At 41.1% G+C, this 15838-nt stretch overlaps 1 protein-coding gene across 2 annotated transcripts; it reads left to right on the forward strand.

The window, feature by feature from the left end:
* The first annotated feature begins 1221 nt into the window (after positions 1-1221).
* LOC130857712 (cytochrome c oxidase subunit 7A-related protein, mitochondrial) lies at positions 1222-14910 on the forward strand. Of its 2 annotated transcripts, none has more exons than XM_057743422.1 (3): positions 1222-1406; positions 12681-12812; positions 14025-14194. In XM_057743422.1, exons 1-3 carry the CDS (start codon positions 1335-1337, stop codon positions 14034-14036), a joined length of 216 nt encoding a protein of 71 aa, XP_057599405.1. In that variant the 5' UTR covers positions 1222-1334; the 3' UTR covers positions 14037-14194. The 2 variants fall into 2 exon arrangements, with proteins under 2 accessions (XP_057599405.1, XP_057599404.1); XM_057743421.1 differs by having other exon boundaries at positions 1230-1406; positions 14054-14910.
* The last annotated feature ends 928 nt before the right edge of the window (positions 14911-15838 follow it).

Consider the following 15838-nt stretch of genomic DNA (forward strand, 5'->3'; position numbering starts at 1 on the left):
GTACAGACTCTTGAGCCAGACGACTGGCTCTGCCACTCACTAATAGCTAACCTGGGCAAGTTACTTAACTTTTCTGGGCCCCATTTTCCTGTACAGTAAGATGGAGATGATTAAAGCATCTATCTCAAACGATTGTTGTAAAGATTAAATGAGTTTATGTAAAATGTTATATACAGGTTAGTGTCACGCATCAGTTTGCCACAAGCTTTCATAAATACACTATAAATGCACCTGTATGCCTGTGAAAACCTGTGGTTAGATGATAAAGCCAAGAAAAGCTTTACTCCATTCTAGGAGGTAGGAAACTAGTATATTCCTTTTATACAGTACCTTGCATAGTGTACAGAGTGGAGATTCTAAAAACATTTTTAAATTGAGCTGAAGTGGACACTACCATAACAAACTGGTAGTCCTGATCTTTCAGGCTCAAGGTCCAGATTTTTCAAGTATTTCTAGTCCGTCTCCCCTCCACTCCCCACCTCATTTATCTCGAAGGGCAGAGACCAGGAAAAGGATGAGTAATCAGTCCCCATAAAGCTCAGGTAAGAGTAAAAATCGGTGAGAACGGTGCAAAATTTATGTCCTGGTGCCTGAAGTTCATAGGGCACGATGTACTTCCTCTACAAAAAGCCCAGGAAGCTATTATTGGGGCGAAATCCCTAACAGCCCTCAGTACTAAACAGCTTGCAGCAGGTGTTTCAAATTTTTCTTATTTGCTCCCCCCACTTCTAGATTGCCAGAGAAGACTGGCCGACGGGTCCGTACGCCTGAGCCGACTGAGTGAGAGCCGGATGCTTCGCGAGGTGACCTAGGTATAGGGGAGGGGTTACGTTTGGTAAAGGAAGAGAAGCCTTCAAAACAACTGCCAGCTGATCGCGGCGCAGCACCTGCTCTCGGGGAGGGAAGGAACGTAGTCACCAGGCCCCGCCCCTCTCGCCACAGGCCCCGCCCCGATCCCGCCCCCTCAACCGCGGCAGGTTCCTCGGCCTCCCGCTTGATCTGCGGGGCGCTTGCGCAATTCTTAGGGCGTCTTGGCACTGCCCGAATCCAAACGTGAGGGAAAGACGGAGGCGCGTATTTCCTACACACCGCGCTACAGCGGCTTTCCGCGCTGCCCTAGAGCTGGTTGCACCTTTTTGGCCCTGAGAACCCGGCTTCTCCTTCCCTCACGTGGCTTAAGAGAGCATGTTTTAAATTAGGCGATCCCCGGGCAGCCCGTCTTTTGGCGCAGGGTCCTTGAGCTGAGCGAGCCTTCGGCCGACACCCGGGAAGGCCGGGTCCTTCTCTCGGGCGGTCGCGCAGGCAGTGGCTGCGGGCCGTGGACGCCGGGCGACATGTATTATAAGTTTAGTGGCTTCACGCAGAAGCTGACGGGAGCGTGGGCTTCCGACGCCTACAGCCCCCAGGTACGGGGAGCGCCGCGCGGGCTCGGACAGGAGAAGCGGCGGCCCGAGTCGGCCTCTGGCCGTCTCGGCGCGGGAGCCAGGCGAGGCTTCTGCCCGCGCTTGGGTTTAGTGGGCCCCTCACCTCTTCTCACGCACTTGCTGCGGCCCTGCAGGCTCTTAACTGGGTAGCTGCTCCCTCGGCGAGGCTGGCCTGGTGTGGAAGTTGGGCTTGGCACTCAGAGGCGGTCAAGGTGACCCCCGAGGTCGTTGCTTGTGGGTCGTGGCGTGGCTCGTGGGGTTGGTGGGGCCCAGAATGTGACCCGACCGAGTCCGAAGTTTGGCCCTGCCCTTTCTAAGGAGGTTCAGCTCTCAGTCTCCTCGACGCCCCATTGTCACTCGCCTGTCGCAGCCCAAAAGACAGTCTCGTCCAAGCGCCAGATTTGGGAGCTGGGGTGACGGCACCAACGGAAGCCATGGGCCGGGAGGGGCTGTATGATCAGAATTAGGAGACTTAATGAGTTAATTCAAATGTTTGGGTGAGTCTTCGCGGTTCCGTGCAGAGAAGCTGACGTTTTCCCGGCTGTAGAATGGTTGATGGTTGCTCTTGAGTGGTCTGAGAAATACTGCGACTTCACTTCGGTTTTACCAATTGGAATACCAGTCTCCAGCGTGTAGTGTAGAGATGAAAGACTTTAGAGTCCCAGCCTCTTAATTTGGGCTCGAAGCCTGGTTTGGCTGCTTTAGTTTTATGACTTTGACTAAGTTATTTCATGGTGAGCTCAGTTTCCTCTAGGGCAGCTGTAGTACAGAGGTGTGTGTCGTGTGACTAGCAATCGTTAGCAGGTGGTTGTTTTTGGATTAAGTGGTAGCTATTCTCTAAAAACTAAGTCTGAGACAGCATCATTTTCATTCCTAGTCCTCGGGGTAGGCAGGGAAGGGTTGATGAGATATGCAGTTGGAAAACTGGACTGAAACAGTAAGGGCCCCAGGTGGGGTGTAAAGAATGCTCCATTGTTGTTACCTCCTCCTTTTTCTATGGAACACTGCAACTTGCTCAAGGGGGAGAATGTTTAAGAATGATTTCAATCTAAGATTAGATGTGCTGTTAACTAGGATAGGGAGGGCAAGAAAAAGGGCAAGTTTTGGGGAGTGTGGAGTTGGGGAGGAAGGGTGCGGGCTTATAAATATTGAGCTTGTGATGATGTCATGTCTGGTTGCAGCCGGGTTTGTGACTATGGAGTTTAACAGACAGTTTACTGTCTTCAACCCATAGGTGGTAGTAGAAGCTGTGGTGGGGGAGATCATCCAGGGAGCACATAGGGAAGAAAGATGGAGTTATGGTTAGATTACAGAAATATGCAGGGAGAGTGGAGGAGGAAGATTTATCAAAAGAACAGTCCAGGATTAGAAGGAAAAACTGTGGTGTCACTGAAAACAAATTGCTAGCCAGATCTAAAGAAGGAATTGACAACAGTGACTTATTTTTCAGATTATGAGAAATAGCCATTTCTATATTTGCTTCTAATATAAAGATTTTAATTTTAATTTTATTTTGTTTTTTAATTTAATTTTTATTTTTCAACACACGACCTTAAAATGTTATAGCTTGATGAGTTTTGACAAACACACTGTGTCACCCACACTCTTATTAACATATACAATATCACATCACCCCTAGGAATTTCCTTTTTTACTCTTGCCCCGTCAATCCCTGTCCATCTTCCTATTCTTATTTTTGTCACTATAAATAGATGGTTTTGCCTGTTTTTGAATTTCATATAAATGGAACCACACAGTACTGTTTTGTATAAGCCTTCTGTTTCTCAGTATTTTTGAGGTTCATTCATGTTATGTGTATTAGTAGTTGGTTCTTTTTACTGCAGTATAGGATTTCATTGTATGGATATATTACAATTGATTTATTCCATTGGTGGTTGTAGAATTTCTTTTAATAGAGTTTTAGCATAATCTAGATTTTGTTACCTAGTAAGAAATAGTGAATTTTAAACTAAAACTGATACATCTTGAAACTAAATTGGTACTTAGAGCAGATATTACCCCAAGATACATTTGGTACAGATAGGGATTTCAGATTTCTATCACCACTTGAATTGTGTTTCTCTTCAGAATTTGAATTTCTTAATTACTTAAGGATTTCTTAAGTTATGTTATATAGGCTGTGATATATATATAGGCTTTATGTGAATATTGTAGGCTTTATATAAATTGTAGACTTCAGACAGGTATCCCCAAACCAAGTGTTCTGACTTTGGTAATGAGGACTACTTCAGTTTTTCCTTTCTTGGAAACGCTTAAAATGTTAGTATAGTGTAAAATGTAGATGTCTGTAATTTTCAGTGTTATGTAAAGTGAATAATCTAACTTGCATTGAGTAACCTTATATGAAAAAGCTAGTTATCTGACAGTAGTACAGGTAGAGGCTTATAAATCAACCTGATGCCAAATAATTGTGGGGAGGGTATTTTCCAGTGGTTGAGTGAAAAGCGTTTTCCTTACCTTTCTGTGTCCTCTTTCGAGAGTAAATTGAGGGCATTAAGCATATGAAAAGATGTTCAACGTGGTAAGTCATTAAGGAAATACAAATCAAAACCACAAGGAGATAGCACTTTACACCTGCTAAAATAAAAAAGATAACAGGTGTTGGTGAGAATGTGGAGAAACTGGAACCCTACTACATAGTGGTGGGAATGTAAGATGGTGCAGCCTCTTTGGAAAACAGTTTGGCATTTTCTGAAAAAGTGAAATATAATTTTACCATATGATCCAGCAGTTCCTCTCCTAGTTAAGATGGCGGGATATTCTAGGTTAAGGGAGCTGTGAGAGTAAAGGAGAAGGGAGCTGCAGGGGAATCATTAAGGTAAGTTTGGTTGTGGTGGATGGAGGTAGATCATGAAGGGCCTAGGATGGTAGGACTTAGTTTTTTGAGAAATGAATAGGAATTTACAAAGCAACTTGATGCAGGACTTAGTTTTTTGAGAAATGAATAGGAATTTACAAAGCAACTTGATGGTAGAGTCTTGTCCAGAGGTTGAAACAAGGGCATGGCCTTTTCCCTTTAGTTTCATGAGAGGTATGATGGAGGAGTATGTATCATGATCAGAGCTATGCTTTGAAAAGAAGATCTGACTGGGAGACACCAGTACCAGGGATGCCTATTATATCCATAAAAGAGTTCAGGGTCTTCTCGGTAAGAATGGAGAGTCAGAGGTCCAAGAAATGAGTACTTAGTGCCCAGTGAAGGAGATTTTGGAAATGAGGAAGGAGGACTCCAAGATGACTGGGTAACGGGAGGATGGTGGTGCTTTCCACAGAAACAGGGAGCTCCTGAGTAGGCTTGTGAGAAGCTGGGTGAATTTTGAATGCACTGAGTGTGAAGTATCAGGGAAACATGGCGGTGGTGGTACCTAGCTGGCAGTTGGAAATGAAGGACTTAATTACTGCGAATTGAAACTTGTTTGTAGTCCTGAAGCAGAATGAACTCTTAAGTTTCTGTCATTTAAAAATTAAAACATTTTTGGAATAATTCTCTTCTTAAACAACTTTAAAAAAAATTATTTATTTATTTGGCTGCACTGGGTCTTAATTGTGGCACGTGGGGTCCTTAGTTGCAGCATGCATGTGGAATCTAGCTCCCTGACCAGAGATCGAACCTGGGCCCCCTGCATTGGGAGTGTGGAGTCTCAACCGCTGGGCCACCAGGGAAGTCCCTTGAGATAATTCTCTTATTTCTCCACCCTTCTTCCTCCTCCCCAGAGCTAAAAGGTAGGAGAAAAGGAAAACTTTGGGCCAGTCAATTTTGAGGTGAAAAAAATCATGTTTACTTTTCTCTTTAAAAATTTGGAGCAGCTAAAATAGACTAGGAAGAACTCAGCTACTAAACGTGGTAACAGATGAATAGCTTTTAATCAATTGTAGAGGTAGTGATTGTGTAAACAGCTAAGAGATTTAATACTAAGCAGAACCTGTGATTTCTGCTTGGTCTACAGTCCACTTATTTTAAGAACAGCTTTCACTTTTCTTATTGCCGTGGATGGGACATGTGGGAGGATCTGCCCTCAAGTGCTAATTTTCATGACTTTGGTTCTGCAACATTCACCTCTACACTGTGGGGAAGCTGTATACTTCTTTAGCTTATTTATGCATCCAACAAGTATTTACTAAATGTGCTCTGTGCCAGTTGCTTTTCTAAGTCTTGGGAAATAAGAACAGTGAACAAAATATGCCTAAATCCTGCCCTCATGGGGCTTCCGTTGCAGTAGGGAGAGGTAGACAAAGTGGAATATAGTATGTTGGATGGTCATAAGTGCTGTGGAGAAAAATAAGGCAGAGAAGGGGGAGAGGTCATTAGCATTGTATGGGGGGAGAACATGCAGTTTTAAAAAGGGTGGTAAGGGAATGTAAAAAAAAAAAAAGGTGTTAAGGGGAGGTCTCACTGAGAAGGCGACATGAGGTGAAGGTGCAAGCCATGTAGATATCTGGAGAAGAGCTTTCTAGACAGAGGGAGCGTGCCGGGTACTTAAGAGGTCCAAGGGGCTAGTCCAGTAGACTGGGGCAGAGAAAGAAGATGATGTAAAGGTGAGGGGTGCATCTCATAAGGTTCTTTTTTTTTTTAAATAAATTTATTTATTTATTGGCAGCATTGGCTTTTTTTTTATTTTTTTTATTTTTTATTTTTTGGGGGGTATACCAAGTTCAATCATCTGTTTTTATACACATATCCCTGTATTCCCTCCCTTCCTTGACTCCCCCCGCCCCAGTCCTCTAAGGCATCTTCCCTCTTCGAGTTGAACTCCCTTTGTTATACAATAACTTCCCACTGACTGTCTATTTTACAGTTGGTAGTATATACATGTCTGTGCTACTCTCTTGCTTCGTCTCAGCTTCCCCTTCACCCCCCGCCCCCTCCCAAACCTCGAGTTCTCAAGTCCATTCTCTGTATCTGCGTCCTTGTTCTTGTCACTGAGTTCATCAGTACCATTTTTAGATTCCGTATATGTGAGTTAGCGTACAATATTTGTCTTTCTCTTTCTGACTTACTTCACTCTGTATGACAGACTGAAGTTCTATCTACCTCATTACATATAGTTCCATCTCATCCCTTTTTAGAGCTGAGTAATATTCCATTGTATATATATGCCACATCTTCTTTATCCATTCATTTGTTGATGGGCATTTAGGTTGCTTCCATGTCCTGGCTATTGTAAATAGTGCTGCAGTAAACATGATGGTACAAGTTTCTTTTGGGATTATGGTTTTCTTTGGGTATATGCCCAGTAATGGGATTACTGGATCATATGGTAGTTCTATTTGTAGTTTTTTAAGGAACCTCCAAATTGTTTTCCATAGTGGCTGTACCAACTTACATTCCCACCAACAGTGCAGGAGAGTTCCCTTTTCTCCACAGCCTCTCCAACATTTGTTGTTTCCAGATTTTGTGATGATGGCCATTCTGATCGGTGTGAGGTGATACCTCATTGTGGCTTTGACTTGCATTTCTCTGATGATTAGTGATGTTGAGCATCTTTTCATGTGTTTGTTGGCCATCTGTATGTCTTCTTTGGAGAAATGTCTGTTTAGGTCTTCTGCCCATTTGTGGATTGGGTTATTTGCTTTTTTGGTATTAAGCTGCATGAGCTGTTTGTATATTTTGGAGGTTAATCCTTTGTCCGTTGTTTCATAGGCAACTATTTTTTCCCATTCTGAGGGTTGTATTTATCGGCAGCATTGGCTCTTCGTCGCTGCACATGGGCTTTCTCTAGTTGCGGTGAGCAGGGGCTACTCTTGCTACTCTTCTTTGTGGTGCATGGGGTTCTCATTGCAGTGTGGCTTCTCTTGTGGAAGACAGGCTCTAGACGCATGAGCTTCAGTAGTTGTGGCTCACAGACTTCAGTAGTTGTGGTACACAGGCTCAATAGTTGTGGTACATGGGCTTAGTTGCTCTGTGGCATGTGGGATCTTCCTAGAGCAGGGATTGAACCCATGTCGCCTACATTGGCAGGAGGATTCTTAACCACCGCGCCATCTAAGAAGTCCCTCTCATAGGGAGATCTGAAAGCCGTTGTAAGTACATTGAGTTTTGCTCAGGGGGATAAGGAGGCCTTTGGGAGGGTTTGAACTGAGTAGTGACACCCTCTGTTTTAGCACAGTTACTGGTTGCTGCATTAAGAGTAGACTGTAGGGCATCAAGAATGGAATGGCTGTACCAACTTACAGTCCCACCAACAGTGCAGGAGAGTTCCCTTTTCTCCACACCCTCTCCAACATTTGTTGTTTCCAGATTTTGTGATGATGGCCATTCTGACTGGTGTGAGGTGATACCTCATTGTGGCTTTGACTTGCATTTCTCTGATGATTAGTGATGTTGAGCATCTTTTCATGTGTTTGTTGGCCATCTGTATGTCTTCTTTGGAGAAATATCTATTTAGGTCTTCTGCCCATTTGTGGATTGGGTTATTTGCTTTTTTGGTATTAAGCTGCATGAGCTGCTTGTATATTTTGGAGGTTAATCCTTTGTCCGTTGTTTCATAGGCAATTATTTTCTCCCATTCTGAGGGTTGCCTTTTAGTCTTGTTTATGGTTTCTTTCACTGTGCAACAGCTTTTAAGTTTCATGAGGTCCCATTTGTTTATTCTTGATTTTATTTCCCTGATTCTAGGAGGTGGGTCAAAAAGGATCTTGCTTTGATGTATGTCATAGAGTGTTCTGCCTATGTTTTCCTCTAGGAGTTTTATAGTGTCTGGCCTTACACTGAGGTCTTTAATCCATTTTGAGTTTCTTTTTGTGTATGGTGTTAGGAAGTGTTCTAATTTCATTCTTTTACATGTTGCTGTCCAGTTTTCCCAGCACCACTTATTGGTACAGCCACTATGGAAAACAATTTGGAGGTTCCTTAAAAAACTACAAATAGAACTACCATATGATCCAGTAATCCCATTACTGGGCATATACCCAAAGAAAACCATAATCCCAAAAGAAACTTGTACCATCATGTTTACTGCAGCACTATTTACAATAGCCAGGACATGGAAGCAACCTAAATGCCCATCAACAAATGAATGGATAAAGAAGATGTGGCATATATATACAATGGAATATTACTCAGCTATAAAAAGGGATGAGATGGAACTATATGTAATGAGGTGGATAGAACTTCAGTCTGTCATACAGAGTGAAGTAAGTCAGAAAGAGAAAGACAAATATTGTATGCTAACTCACATATACGGAATCTAAAAATGGTACTGATGAACTCAGTAACAAGAACAAAGATGTAGATACAGAGAATGGACTGGAGAACTCGAGGTATGGGAGGGGGCGGGGGGTGAAGGGGAAACTGAGATGAAGCGAGAGAGTAGCACAGACATATATATACTACCAACTGTAAAATAGTCAGTGGGAAGTTATTGTATAACAAAGGGAGTCCAACTAAAGGAAGGAAGATGCCTTAGAGGACTGGGATGGGGAGGGTGGGGGGGACTCGAGGTGGGGGGAGTCAAGGAAGGGAGGGAATACGGGGATATGTGTATAAAAACAGATGACTGAACCTGGTGTACCCCCAAAAAATAAAAAATAAATAAAAATAAAAATAAAAAAAATGGAATGGAAGCGAAGTGACCAGTTAGGAGGCTGGTTTAAAAATCCAGGAGTTTGGACCAGAATGAGGATTGGTGAAGATAGGTGAGAAGTGGTCAATTTCTAAATATAGTTTGAAGGTAGAGCCAAGAGGATTTTCAAATGTGTGAGTGAGAGGTATTAAGAACAATTTCAAGATTTTTGCCCATGTACCTGGAAGGATTACATTATTTATTGAGATGAGGAGGGGCGTGTTTGAAGCTCATTAGTCTTCTAGATTGGGGCAGCCATAGCCCTGGAAGAGGCATAAATGGAGGGATTTGCTCTAGATCCCTTCCTGTAAATAGAGCTTCCTGGTCTGCTCTTGAGAACCCTGGTGCTAATCATATCTAGCTGCCTTGAAACACTGGAAACATCGACTGCTCTTAAATTGTTAGGAGGTTTAATGTCAGGTAGGGTGAAGTACCTTACCACCGTATCTACTCTTTTTACCTGTGGGGCCAAGACAGCTTATTAATAGTGTGGTGTAATAAACATGTGTGGGTTTGGATCCCATTTTACTTAAGACATTTCTGAGCTTTGTTTTAATCATCTGTAACATGGGCTGGTAATAATTTATGGGGTTGATATGAAGAGTAGATTTAGTTTTAAAGATTGTATAGGAACCTGAAAAAAAAATGTTTATTATAAGTGAAAAAAGCAGAATGTGGTGTCTTGCACTGTGACTATGAAGATTAAAATATGCCTATGAAGAGACTGGGGGAGAATATACAATTCATAATAACTGATGGGATAATGGGATTACAGGTAACTTTAAAATTTGATATTCTAAACTTTTACAATATTATAAATGGAAATATGGAATTATTTAAAACTGTTAAGATGATTGATACTCTTGCTTTCAGATGATCTTGTTCAAAAACTTTGCTGTAGTTTTGAATCACTTGACAGGTAAACAAAAAGCAACTAGGTATAATCCCATCTAAAAATGCTCTCATGTTAGTCCTGTCAAAACATGAATTTAATTTCAAACCATTTTTGGAGCTGCTTGGTAGGAAGAGTTTTTATGACTTTTGCATTCAAGGGGAAATGATCATTAGAAAATACAAAGAGCTCACAGAATGATAACAGAGTGTCTAAAATTCTCCAGTTTAAAGAGCTTTTTTTTTAAGATTTATTTATTATTTTATTTATTTAATTTTGGCTGTGTTGGGACTTGGTTGCTATGTGCAGGGTTTTTCTAGTTGTGGTAAGTGGGGGCTACTCTTCGTTGCGGTGCACGGGCTTCTTAGTGCAGTGACTTCCCTTGTTGTGGGGCACGGGCTCTAGGAGCATGGGCTTCAGTAGTTGCAGCACATGGGCTCAGTAGTTGTGGCTCGCATGGTCTAGAGCTCAGGCTCAGTAATTGTGGTGCATGCTTAGTTGCCCTGAGGCATGTGGGATCTTCCTGGACCAGGGATTGAACCCATGTCCCCTGCATTGGCAGGTGGATTTTTAACCACTGCACCATCAGGGAAGTCCCAGAGAGATCTTTTTTATAGCCTTGTAATTTCAGTAGTTGGAGCCCCTGTTCTGTCTCTGACTCCTAAGTCTCTTAAGTGTATTATTACATTACAAATGTAGACTAACAGCTTACTAAGCAAACTTTCTCTTCAAATGGATTGTTGTTTTTGAGCAGTAGTTGACGGAAGGTAGCACGGTCAGGTAGGTACCTAAATGCCAGAGAGAGACTTCAGTTTCCACACATGGCTCTGTCTTTTTGTTATGGGATCTCAGGAAAGTCACCCTCTCCGATACAGTTTTCTCCTCTGTAAAAACGGAAAGGTAGCATCTCCCTAGGATTGCTGTCAGGATTAAGTGTAATGATGCATACGAAATGCTTAACATAATGCTGGGGGCATAACAAGAGCTTAGTAGGTATTAGCTGCTATTATTCGGTAACACTGGTATCCATAATGGCAGAGATTGTATATGTCTTATTTATTATGTATTTTCAGTATAGAGTAAGTACTCAGTAAAATATGTTGAATGAGTGAAAGCAGAACAGAAAAAAGGGTCATGATTCATTCCCATTTATGGGACTGTGTCAGAAGAAATAGAGGCCAAAATTTTATACTTTTTTGTTGCTCTGTTGATCCCAGTGCCTGCCTGGTGAGAGTGACATTGAGGTTTTCAATATGTGATCTTTAGACTAGGTCTCTTGTCAACTACAGGTAAAGCTAGATTTTTTAAAAAGAGATCAAGAACAATCTGACAACTCTATTAATTTGAGCAAAGGGTTTCCCTTTTCATCTGTAAAATAGAAGAGGCTGAGCTTGAACTTTGCTCTCTAACTTTAAGATTTTATTTTTCTGTGCTATAATTTAATATAAAAGGATGTGATTTTATTGATTTGTAATTCTAAGTTGCTTAGTGTGACCTGCAGGTTATTTTGGAAAATCATTTATCTGCCACTGTAGGTTTACTCCCTCAGATGGAAACCCAAAGTTCTCTTTAGGTTCCTTTTTTTTTTTTTAAACAGCTTTGTTGAGATATAATTCACATTCGCTCATTTAAAGTGTACAGTTGAATGGTGTTTAGTGTGTTTGCAGATAACAGGCGACCATCCCCACGTTAATTTAGAGCGTATTCGTCACCTCAAAGAACCTCTACCCTCTACCCTTGTCTTCCTCACTCCCCCCCACCCATCCCTAACCAGCCACTGATTTACTTTCTGTCTCTGCAGCTATCCCTATTCCGGACTTTCATATGAATAGGATTATATAATTTGTGGTCTTTTGTGATTGACTGCTTCTACTCAGTGTACTGTTTTTAAGGTTTATCCATATTGTAGCATGTATCAGTACTTATTTTTCTCTCCCCCAGGTTCTTTTTAAGACTGTGTGTTTGTCCCTCCTTTATCTGTCTGTGTGGCTGAGAGAGCTGCGGACCCTCAGCTTGTTTATTGAATAGCTGCTGTGTACTAGACACTGCTTTAGGCACATATTACTTCAAGCAGTCCTTTCAGTGGTAGACACTGTGTCTGTACTACATGTATACCGTCATACACGTCACAAGTGAGAACACTGAGGTTTCCTTTTTCATTTTTCCTATATGTTTCTTAACGTATGGGTTTTATTAATGCCAGAAAGTTCAATTATTCTACTATAATTGCTTTGTTTTTGTTTTGTTTTCTGGTCCTGAAAGACAGCTCTCTTCCCATTACAGGCTCTTCCAGATTGAGATATTTCTTTACTCTGTGTCTGGAAAGTTTCCAAAGTCCACTTCGGGGTTCGAGATTCCATGTTGGTACACCTACTCACCCAGAGGAGAAAAGGGACAGCCAGGTTTCTTTTGAAATTTAATGCTAAATTCATACAGATTATAAATGTTTTACTGGTTTGATGAGAAGATAGTCACAGTGGGTTACTCTGTTAGCTCAGATTGGGCCTTTGTTGTGGTTTGCTTCTTCCCCGTCCCCCTCCCCCACCTTCACAGGCAGGAGAGTTGACTGTGTTTTGTTTGCTCTGGGAAATTGGGCTAGGGTGTTTTGTTGAAAGTTTTAAGGATTTTAAACCTAAATGCTTTGTAATGCAGAGTTGGAGACTTTCCTTCTCTCTTGTATGGTGGAATCACTACCTCCAGTATTCCACAGCCTTCTCCTGGAAAGGTTTGTTCACATGCCCAGACATACTTTCAACTTGACCTTTTCCTTTTTTCCTACAGGGATTAAGGCCTGTGGTTTCCACAGAAGCACCACCTATCATATTTGCCACACCAACTAAACTGAGTTCCAATTCTACTGTATATGATTATGCTGGGAAAAATAAAGTTCCAGAGCTGCAGAAGTTTTTCCAGGTGAGAGAAGACACTCTAGGACAGTGAAGGCTGTGAAGTAAATAGCCCTAAAAAACACGATGAAACTGAGTCTTAATCTAGTTTGCTACTCACTTCCCTGTTTTTCCTTAAATAGAATTTTCTCGATTTTAGTTTGAACCACAGACTGGTAGAACTTATGTAGGTAGAAACTGGTAAAAGAGGGGAGGGTGATTAACTTCCTCATCATTATTTAAGGGTGTGCAGATTTTTAAATTGCACATGTAGCTGTTGATCATCCATCGGAAGGAAGAAGCAATAGCATATATAATGTATAATAACACTGTGAATAATCCAGCATATATTAGGCTTTGTGACACATGCAATCACTTTTGGCAGTGAGTTTTCTTCTAGTTGTTTTTTGCCTGAGTGATATTAACATTCACTGAACTGTTGCTAGAAGTGGAGGAGGCTCTCTTGGGTTTGCTGATTAGCGGAGAGAAGCTAGGATTGGACTTTAAAATATTATTAATGTTAATTTACATACACATAATTGAGAGGTCAGTGACTCGACTGTATCTCAGGCATCACGGGAGTGGCAATAGCTGTGCTGCTGTTGCTGGAAGGTAGCTTCCCCCTCCTCAAAAATATGTCCAGATTTAGGACTAGCTTGGGGGCTTTTGATCAATTTAATCTCTTTTTATCTGGTAAATAAGACTTCAGTGGGCATTTGGGATCTTGAGTTGCTGTGGGGAGGGATTTTGGAGACTGTGCAAAAATCATGGGTTAAAGATTTTATGGAGTCTTAGGGGTTTAGCAGCTTGCCAGAAAGAAGGTAGTTGAATACAAAATGGACTTGACCCTACTAATTGGCCTGGTGTGCTCAGACTTCATCCACTAATGATCGGAAGTCAGACTGAATGTAGAGCATTTCTTGTGCCTACAGGTCTTTGATTAGCTGCTGATTACCTTTGCCTTTAAGAAAAAATCACCAGTGCTCCTTTTGTAATTAAGCAATATATGATAAATTCCTTATAAACTTGGAATTTGTTGCATGCATGTTCCTGAAGCTGCATTTGGAGGATGATTTTGGACTTAAAAACTTTAGCTACGTTAGTAAGAATATATACCAGTATTTCAGTTAGCATTCTAGTAGATTTGGGCTTTTTCTACTGCAGTGCATTGATGGGTTAGTTATAAAATAGAGGTATTTGTTCTATATTAGCCTAAATTGTAAAATCTTTTTCTTATCAGCCATGTCCTTGATAATTCTTTCTTTCAAGAAATCCGACGGTGTGCCCATCCACCTGAAACGAGGCCTGCCTGACCAAATGCTTTACCGGACCACCATGGCGCTGACCGTGGGAGGGACCATCTACTGCCTGATCGCCCTCTACATGGCATCACAGCCCAGAAACAAATGATGCTTTTTAGCATAAATCCTTTGAATTTTCATTTTTCATTATTTCCATAAATTTTTTTTCATTTTTACTTGAATGGCCTACTACGTAACATTCTTCAAGAAAAACAGAAATTAAGATATTTTTGTTTGTTATGAAATGCACATGGCCTGGCAGAGCTCATTTGACAGTTAAAACTGTCGTTTAAAGAAATGCTGCTGCTCTCTGCAGTTGGGCTCCTGATTTCCCTGGAGGTTCTGAATGAAGGTTGTACACAGGCTCGTTAATGGCAGTCTGTGCCGAGGTCCTTGGGGACTTATGGTGGAGTTTTAAGCATGGGGTGGAGAAGCCCTTCTGGATTTGGATGTGACTGAGAAAGGAAGACAGAAGCTAAGGCCAGGCACATGAAAGATTTTGAGTTAGTAGTCACCTTGGGGATTTTTCCATCTTGCAGTAAAATGTTAATAGAAATTATTTGCATCGTGCCTCTGTTCATTGGACAGTTTGTTTCAAAGGGTTATTTGCGTCATCTCAGATCTTTAGTGAAATTTTATGTATAATTGTTATGTATTTATTCCACCTTGGGAACAGAACACCTGTTTAATGTTGCACTTTAGACCAATGTCTGTTTTATTAGTATAGATGTGACACAAATTCTCCTTTACCTTTTAAAAATATTATGGCTTTAAATTATGATTGATTTTAATTGTGGAATAAATACATGAATGAAAAAATCTCAAGTTTGAAGTTCTTTTAAATAAGCTATCAAAATAATTTCAGAACACACCAGAGGCATCTTAAACCTGTTTAATGTCTTTCTTTTTAATTAGACACTAGATAATCTTTAATAAAACGGTTCCTCAAAGTCAAGTAATAAGAGGCGAATGGCATATTGATGATTACTGTATGGTTCCTTATAAGAAACTGCCTTGCCCCTTAGTGAAATGTGCATGTAACACACAATTCATTTAGACAGTAATTTCCTGTGCTGTCATGATTGGTAGACTTCATATACCCTATGTTAATGCTGGGAAAAGGTGAAATTTTATTATATAAAGCAGTGGTCTGTATTTTGCCATAGCAAAGAACAGTGATCTCTTACTGAAGATAAAATATGGCATGTGAAAATATTCAGTATCATTCTCACAGGCTTAGGAAGCCCTTATTTGTCTGTACAAGTATAAACTTCCCTGGTATTTCCCTCATGTTTTTATTTTGAAAAATTTCAAAACGCAGAAACGTTGTAAGAATAGAACAGTATGCATCTGTTTGTTCTTCACTTAGATCACCAATTATCAATATATTGTGCCCTTTGCTTTTTCTTGCTCTCTCAAACACAGGCATACACAATGAATGTGTGTACACACACATACACACACACACACACACACATTTGGTTTTTGCTGAATCATTTAAGATCCAGCTATGGAATCGTAATTCAGCCATGAATACTTTAGCCAGTGTCTCCTAAAAATAAGGACATTTAGTTGTCATGTCCCTTTAGTCACCTTTCATCCAGAACATTGTCTTTCATGACATTGACTTATTTGAAGAGTTCAGGGTGGTGGTTTCTAGAACATCCTTCAATTTGGGTTTGTCTTACTGTCTCCTTATGATTGGATTCAGGTTAAGCAAAACCTAAAATTCCTAAGTTTTGTTAGGAATTCT

The sequence above is a fragment of the Hippopotamus amphibius genome, chromosome 7 (genome assembly GCF_030028045.1).
Source record: "Hippopotamus amphibius kiboko isolate mHipAmp2 chromosome 7, mHipAmp2.hap2, whole genome shotgun sequence".
NCBI classification, from domain to species: Eukaryota; Metazoa; Chordata; class Mammalia; order Artiodactyla; family Hippopotamidae; genus Hippopotamus; species Hippopotamus amphibius.